At 37.5% G+C, this 8,640-nt stretch overlaps 1 protein-coding gene across 1 annotated transcript in view; it reads right to left on the reverse strand.

The window, feature by feature from the left end:
- The window catches only part of CFAP43 (cilia and flagella associated protein 43), a 49,139-nt gene that overhangs the window by 5,418 nt on the left and 35,081 nt on the right, over positions 1 to 8,640 (reverse strand). Inside the window, exons 23-32 of the mRNA XM_010138759.1 lie at positions 7,061 to 7,267; positions 6,179 to 6,268; positions 5,336 to 5,413; positions 4,875 to 5,000; positions 4,221 to 4,340; positions 4,032 to 4,139; positions 2,597 to 2,683; positions 2,207 to 2,295; positions 1,602 to 1,809; positions 707 to 819 (exon numbers count right to left, since the gene is read on the reverse strand). Of these exons, the coding sequence (XP_010137061.1) occupies positions 707 to 819; positions 1,602 to 1,809; positions 2,207 to 2,295; positions 2,597 to 2,683; positions 4,032 to 4,139; positions 4,221 to 4,340; positions 4,875 to 5,000; positions 5,336 to 5,413; positions 6,179 to 6,268; positions 7,061 to 7,267 (1,226 nt within the window). The remainder of the gene's footprint in view (positions 1 to 706; positions 820 to 1,601; positions 1,810 to 2,206; positions 2,296 to 2,596; positions 2,684 to 4,031; positions 4,140 to 4,220; positions 4,341 to 4,874; positions 5,001 to 5,335; positions 5,414 to 6,178; positions 6,269 to 7,060; positions 7,268 to 8,640) is intronic.

Raw genomic sequence — 8,640 nt, forward strand, 5'->3', positions numbered from 1 at the left:
TGTAGGGGTTACTCTTTGACAGCTTGTCTTCTGTTTTCTCCCAGAGTGACTACAGAATTTGCAACTTATTTCCACAGATGATGTTTTCAACCACCAGATTCATTTGAACATACTCGAGCAGATGTTCTGAGAGAAAGTGTTGTTATTGAACAGAAATCTTAAGAACAATTGAAAAAGAAATGGAGAAGACTCCCAGCCAGCACCTATTTCCTTGTATAATTTATCCTGGCGGTTGTTCCTGAATGACAACAAATGTCAAAATTATGTCATTTATGTGAAAAAAAAAAAGAAATAGTGCAGGTCCAAGCAGCTCATTGAAATCAGGTGTCATGTGGCATATTTCAGTTAGGAATGATCACTGTGTCTTAGGCCCGTGTGAGTGAAATTTAACTGGGCTAGCTAGCACATACGTGGCTGGAAGGCTTTGGGGGATTCTCTGTATGATGTAGCTTTTGGGATAGTCAGTTTGCATTGAAGGCCATGCTGCAACCCTCGCTGATTGTTGTTACTTAAGATGTAGCTTAAGACTGGTTTGGCTTGCTCTTGTCTCCTGCAATCACACCTGATTTCAGAAGCATTGCTGGTCTCTTAGATGAATCCTAGATAAATGAGTGTTGGAGAACACAGCGGTGTAATTCTGTGTGTAACACTTGGTTCTGATTTGGTATCCAAATGTAATTAAACATAGGAAAGGAAACAAAATTACCAAGTGAGTTCTTGGAAGATGTCTTCTATCTCTGATTTAATCTTCTTATCATCATCCATTCTTCTCTGGAGAAAGGCCTGCATCTCTGCCAGCGTTAGGGCCCTCCATTTTACCTAAGCAAGCAACATCATGACATTCTGAACTTCTTCAGCTTTGTCAGTATGTCAGGACAAGCCTCTTCAAGAACAGGGAGGATGTAGGTTCTTAAGAAGATACAAGTATATATAAATATAGAGCTTGGTATTTTGAGAATCCCAGTACAGCAGATGAGACATAGAGGTTACAGTCCGTACACTCTGCTTGCAAAATTATCTATTCATTTATGCACAGTTTATTCACATGAAGGGAAATCATATTTCCTTCTCTCTTGGTGAAAGGTCATGTATCTCTGACTCTGGATAATTCAGGTTTACACCTTCCTGCTTTAAAACTGAACAAAGAGCTTGCTAGAACTTTCCAGCAACACCCTTTGTTAAGAATTGCTCTTGATGTTCTAGAAGACTATGAGAATGCACTGATGCAGATGTAGAATGTTAATGGAAGAGAATGACTCCAACAGATGATAGAAATCAAATACCTAATGGGTAGAGAAAAGTTTTCTTGTTTTGTTTTTTTTTTAATGACACCATATCAAGGTCACAATCATTCTGATCAAATCCATCCACATTAAATACGCTAAATTTTCCTCTGAAGGAGAACTAGAGCTGGTTTCCCTTGATGACATTTCCATTATTCTGAATTGAATGTGGCCAGAAGCAACTTTCAAACTCAAATGCAGCTCATGTACGCTGCATTGTCATTTCACCAGTAGTTTGACCATACATTTGAACTCCACAAAAGTTTAAGACCTGAAAATACCAAAAAGTAAACTGGCAAAATAAAGACTTTCACGTACCAGCTCCTCACTCTCCATTTTATTTCGTCTAGCTAGACAAAAACGTTCCCATACAGACAGGTCTAAGCCATCAGGCCTGTGCTCAGGGCTATCCAGTTCATCCATGGCTTTCATTAAAAGGGTAAGTGCGCCTTGGTAATCTTCAGCTGAGCCTGAATGATCCCCATATGGGTTAGCTGTGTCAAGCAGCATTTCTGTCGTTGGGGCCCTAGTGCACATACACAGTACATACAGTGTTTACTTTCTATTTTCTCTTGCATAAAAGAAGCTCACAAACAACTAAGAGTATTTCATACTCTCAATCTCTTGCAAAGAGCAAACAGGTGAGACTGCATCTTGCACAAAATAAGAATATATATTTTTGAGACCTGATGATTATTTAGATTGCATCTAACATAGCTTGTGAGGGATAAATAAGGAAATGTAAGTGCTCAAAATAGCAATTGTTAGTACGATAGGAAATCAACCACTGTTAACTATCCAGTGGAAAGCAGGCAGTCTACTGATTATCAAAATAATTTAGAGTACCGAAATAAATAGCATTCTCAGTCTTGACTCACAAGAAATATTACTATTTTAACTGATGGAATCGGGGGGAATCTTACTTTGGTCGGTGTTTATAAAGTTGAAAAAGTTCATCAAAGAGCTTGTCAGGTACATCAGCAAACTCCTTTGCGAAACCACTTTCCAGATTCTAGGAGGGAAACAGAAAGCTTTCTTGTCACCATAATGTTATTTTTTTAAAAAAACATCAACCTGCCCCTATCTTAGAAATACAGAATATGGTTCTCTTCAAAGTGCTCCCAAGCACCACGGGAATCTGGACCATTTCATAAATTCTTCTATGCACATATTCTTTTACTGCTTAATTTCAGTCATCAGCAAGTTGACCTGACCCCATCCCACGCTTACAGTGAAGTACGTTCTTCTCATTATCAAGACACAGCATTGTCTTTTTAATTTCTGAACCTCCTTGTGTTTGTTGAGAGTCTCACCTTCTCTTCAACTACTGCATTTTCATAGGTGTCTGTGTAAGCCTCAATTTTATTTTTGGTAGTCTGGATTTTTCTTGCAGCCTTGACCTACAGCAAAACCAAAAGATTTCAGCACTGAAACTCAGCCAAGAGAAGCACTGAATGGCCATTCATACACACTGATGAAGCTGACACTTTCTTACTTCTAGAGAAAACCTCATGAGCTATTTTTACTAACAATATAATGCCTTCTTCAGGGGGTTACTTGTAGATCCTACTAGATTGCTTTTCCTTTTCTGTCATCACAGGTAAGACCAGTCAAAATTTCTCAAATGTTGTTCAGTGGAGGGTTCTTCATATTAGAATGCAGTTTCCCTCTTGTCATGACATAGTTCTTCTACATGTCAAGATACTAAGCTTATCTGTTTTGTTGAGGCTGTTAAATGCTTATACTCTACTGGGGAGACTGTTTTGTTGTATTTGACAGTTTGCATGGACCAAAAGATATACCAATGGGAACATACAGAAAACTAAATGGAAAAAAATATTTTGAAAAACGTATACACTCGGCCTCAGATAATTTTAAAGCTAATTCAGGCTATTCAGTGGTAGGAGTTAGGTGCCTGTTTTGGAGCTTCTCTCTGTAGCTCCCATAGGTTGAGTAGGAGATCTGACATGGGCTGGTATTACTTTATCTTCTATGGAGTCAGGAACAGCTCCATGAAGACAAAGTGGGCAAATAGGAATAATATTGTCCCAAGAGTCAGAACCAACCTGCAGACTACCACCACTTAGATCACCTGAGTCACATAAGTATTGGCAAGATACAGGAATTATAACTGACATCGAAAAATATTACTGTGAGCAGTAAGCACTTGTATTGAAATCCAGATCTACTACTTGTGCTCCCCAGTCTTTTGTTGACTTGTATATGGTTCGACAGGAATGGGTAAACTCTTCAGGAGATTAAATTGGTCGGTAATAGTATAAACGCTTTGTACTCTGTGGTGTGTTCTGCTTCCATGGTCAGATACTCATACACCACCTCTGTCTATGTTTGAACTGGCAAACACGAGTCAGCATGGCCCTGGCCTACATTAGACACGTCAGTTAAAAATGTGATGTGCATCTTCCTCTCATACAACCATCATAACTGGTGCTTCCAGCTTCATACTGGATACTAGAAAATATCATATATAGCAAACAAATAGCAGCATGCCCTTCTGAATGTATGGAGTTTTACCAAAGAACTCCAGAAGAACCAAGGTGAGTGTTTATTAAAAACATATATATTTATAATGTATGTCACCCTTACAAATTGAAAAAAAAATCAATGACCCTGTAAATTGTCAGAAAATCATTTATGGCAAAATTTTGATTTGGAAAGAGCAGTCTTCACAATTGCATTGCAAATATTACACTTTTCCTAAGAATGACATTCCAAATGATAACTTACTTTTTCTTTCTCCTTTTTCACAAGGAATTTATGAAGTCCAGCTTCTCTAGTGTCCAACTCTTCATCCAACAGTAAAGCATAAACAAGATTGACTATTTTGAGTTCTTCCTGTGAAATGATTGTGATAAAAAATGTTAACATTCCTGTTGCACAGAGGGAGACATGAAAAATCAATGTTCCCTGTGATACCTGACAGATGACCATCTCTGATTTCACTTTTCTTTCTGAGAGTTTGCACACAGTCTCATCAAAATTTTGTGTTGTTTCCTGGATGGAAGCTTCAAGTTTCTTCAACTCATTTTCCAGTGCCTGGGGAAGGGAAGAATAAGAGCAGTGGTATTATCTCTGGAGGAACAAATAATATATACTCTGATATAGTATATCAGATATATCGGATGCTGGAGAATGCAGAACATGGAACTTTCTTTTTCAGCCAAAAGGTCCCAAAAATTACTTGTTTGGAAGGACATTGCTGCCAGGCTATCAAGTTATGTTGTCCCAATACCACTTTGAAAGATAAATATAATTGTATTGTTATGGCATCAGCAACTCTGGGAATGGAACCTAAAAAAAACCATTTTAGGAATAGTGGTACGTTGGTGAAGGAAAGTTACCTTTTGTCAGATAACACAAGTTTTGGCACATATTAATTGGTATAAGTGGAGATTGCCTTATTTCACTGTCTAAGCTAGGACCTGTTTAATATGCCGCATGATCTTTGTTCTTCATTTGTTCTTCATTTATTCTATTTATTAGTATTAATTTTCAGAAGTAGCTCCTGAGAAAGATCAGAAGCTTTGGTCATGACTGAACAAACCCACTCCTTGTCTCATTTTAGTTTACCTTTCTGTATTTCTCTTTTTCTTCATTCAGCTTCTTGACTTTTTTCTCATGTTCTCTAAATATTTGCTTTTCTTCATCATTCCAAAGATGCTCAGGCTTGGATATAAAAGGAGGTGGAGGAATATCCTGGAAGTATTAAAGACAAATATACTTCAAAAGCTGTATTAAGTCTCCATCAGCACACTAACAAACTATAGCACGCATCAAATTTATTTAAAGGTATTTCTTAGTGATAAGGCACAAGCCTTAAGTCTAAGTAACATATATATATTCTGTTTCTCTGGTCTGTTACTTGCATCAGTAATTTTGGTGTATATGCTGTGCTATTCTCTCTCACTTGCTTACAGGAATTCACAACTGTATCTTGTAAAATACAAGGCTGGAAATATTTGCTAGTTAAATTTCACATTTCCTTAAAAGCCCACAGGCTACGTATGTGATATGGCAGAAACACAGCTCACCATTTTCAAGATGTCTTCCTTTTTGACTTCTAGCACCCCACCCATCATGTCATTAAGAGCACGCAGTCTTTCATCGTCCTGGAAATGACCACAAAAATATTTTAGGGTGCAAAAGGAAGTGTAGTAACTGGAATTTCTGAGAATGATAATAGGGTAGTTCTCCTCTAGATCACCCACGCTGTGTGTCTTTAGTAGATGAAGGCTTTTTGGTGGTGCATGTGAAATATGCTAAAAGTCTCAGAATTTTTTCTGGTGGATGGATGTTCGTATACCAAAAAACTTACTAAAATTGTCATTGTGGCAGTTTTTGAAAGAACACATAGGCATAGACTAGCCCCAGCCAGTTGGCAGGTGAGGATGAAGGAAGCTGCAGTGTCACTGTCACTGTCTTATTGTGCATCGCTTTTGGGGCCAGAACCATCTTAGGCTTTTCACACATGCATTTTAAAGCAGAGGAAAGCACTGTGATCTTCTAGTCTGGTGCCTGAAGAACAGAGGTCACTCACTGAACAAGCACCTATCAAGCACAAAGCTCTTCATTGAGCAGTAGCATGCATTTAGAAATTCACTCAGCCCCCAGTCACTTGATACGGTATTTTAATCACCAATGAGCACTTTTTAAAAAATTGTGAGCCTAACACTAAATCTTTTCTTCCCCCAGCTGGTCTATGTAGTTCTGATTGCAAACAATAATATGAAGGAAAAGGCATACATCATCATGACCTACCATTTAAAATTTACTTTCCCATGCTACATTACTGGAATATTCCAGTGCAGCATTAACTAAACAAGCCTAACCGGAGACAAAGGCCTATTCAGTAAAAAGGATACGATTTTAAGTACCGTAGCAGCAAGGCGTCTTTCCATTTCAAGCTCAGCCAGCATTTCTGCTTTCTCTCTCTCCTGTTCAGTCGAATATTTTTCAACTTTAATCTGAAGGAAGAAAATGTTCATATCAGGGTTCTTTTCTCCAAATGTGATCACGTGTGGACTAAGAACATTTGGAAAAATGGTGTAATGCTAAGCCTTAATGCTTTTTGTATCCCTGCTCTACAATAATATTGCTCAAGAAGACAACTGTTGTTTTCTGCAGTTCCAAAAGCTACATTTAAAAATGTTAAAATACAAACTACTATAATTTGTCGATATTAGGTGTGTTTTGTGCACACATTCTGACCATGTAAAAACATAGATTGGTGGGAGAGCAAAGGGAAGTGGAGAAAGAATGACCAAAAGAGCAGGTGAGAACCGTGGAATATATTGTTTAAGAAATATGGTGTTTCTTTATAAATTCATTTATAAATGAATTTATAAGCACAATACGAAATGTGGTTTAGTACCTACATACTTAGTTTGAAACTACTCAGATTCAAAATTGTTCTCAGAGAAAACACAGAAACCGTTACCTGTGGAAGTAATCCCTGCAAGCCTGGTTTGAATCTTACAGTCAGGAACAGGGGGAATTTCTAGCTAATTTCTGGGCAATTAAAAACTTATAACGACAGCAACAAATTAAGATTGTATACATTTTATTAATTTCCGATTAACTTATTAAGAGCTTTCTCCCTAAAAAGGGAAGGGAAGCAGAAGAATCAAAAAGGTCATCTCAAGTACACAGACACATCTGGTTTAAGGCTTTTCTGTACTGACATAATGTCTGAAAATGAGAAGAATTAGAGAACTGTATTTGAGTGGGTGAAAGAGAAAGATTTATTTTTCAGACACCTCTGAATCCTCAACAGTGAGCGCTCGCTCTGGTATCTCATCATCTGTAAGAGCTGGCTCCCACACTTCCACTTGGAGGTCAAGTTGTGCCAAGATTTCTCGGATCCTCAGGTTTCTTTCTTTAACTCGTGCTATTTCCTGCTCCTTTTGCTGTGCAACTACGTCGAATTCCTTATTAAAAGCAGTTTTCACTTGGTAAATGATGTCCTGAAATACCAAAAAAAGGAAACAGCAATACTACACAGGTCGCCTCCATCCATGATTATATACCACTCCTCAAGCCATCAGAATCATAAATGTATTTCTATGTGTGACAGAGAGACAAACTGGTAAAGCCCTTTTGTAAAAATCGTAAGGACAGAGTTCAAACTTTGTTAAATGGAGATAGGCAAATAATTTCTTTTCTTTTTTTTTCCTAGAATTGTTTATTCCTTTTCTTCTACAACTTTTCCATTTGACAAAGATTCTGAAAGAAAAACACTGCTGCCAAAATTAGATAAAAAATTAGGCAGCCATCTATTTACTGTTTTTTGCACTCTTTGGCTGAAGGAAGAAGGGCATTCAAATGAGAAAAACACAAGACCTGTAAATCTAGAGACTGTAACTCACAGATACACAGAGGCAGGGTTAAGGACACGCTTTCCTGATTTTTAAGTGACGCAACCTGCAGTCTCAATATGCTTTCGTGTGATTTTATGTAAGTAAAATGTGTCCATTAAATAAACAAATATTGGAAACTAATTTTTTTTTAAACACCTGAGAACTTATAATGATTTTTAAAAGCATATCTTCCTAGTGGATAAATTCTTCCTTTAGCCTAAATAATTGATCTCAACAAAGAAAAGTAGAACGAAAGAAAACCATGTGTTTCTCCTACTGTGTCAATTTACTAAGATGAAACATGAAAAGGATTTCAGTTCTCTCATTAAACCTCGTATTTTGAGATGTTTAGCTGTTTGCAGCTTGTATTTGTGTACCTGATTATTTCATTGATTTCTAATATAATAATGTTAGGATGTAATAAGGCAGGATGGCAGATAAGGTACAATGTTGCTGGCAGAAAAAAGGCTGTGCTCCACATGTAGTCAGCCATCTGGCCCTCAGCAAGCTCGCTGCATTGGCCAAGAGCACTAAAGGTATATCTACGCTTAGATATACAATATGTATCTTTAAAACCATACAGTAGAAAGATCTTGCTACATCCAAGCTTACATCTTGAAGTGCTCCTTGTGTTTCTTCTCCATCTACTTTCGACACTGGTGTATCTACTAGATTTTATGTATTACAATACATAATCACTGAGCTCTGCTGTATTTACAGCCCTCAAGAGCTCTGAGGAGGCAATACTTTAGAGCAGTATAATCACTTACTTCTAGCCTTGTAGGTCATCTCCATAAGAAGCCTATTCTGCAACATGTTTACTACGTAATGAACTGGCCAGGGTAAGAGAAGTAAGAGAGTCTAATGAACAGTAAATCACAGAAACATTGAAGACTCCAAATGAAGGGATGGTAAGACTGGAGATAAAAGAAGTGGTGTGAGGATCCAGCTGATCTTTCATTCAGCAGCAAACAGGGAAA

The sequence above is a fragment of the Buceros rhinoceros genome, unplaced genomic scaffold (assembly GCF_000710305.1).
Source record: "Buceros rhinoceros silvestris isolate BGI_N320 unplaced genomic scaffold, ASM71030v1 scaffold10750, whole genome shotgun sequence".
Lineage (NCBI taxonomy): Eukaryota > Metazoa > Chordata > Aves > Bucerotiformes > Bucerotidae > Buceros > Buceros rhinoceros.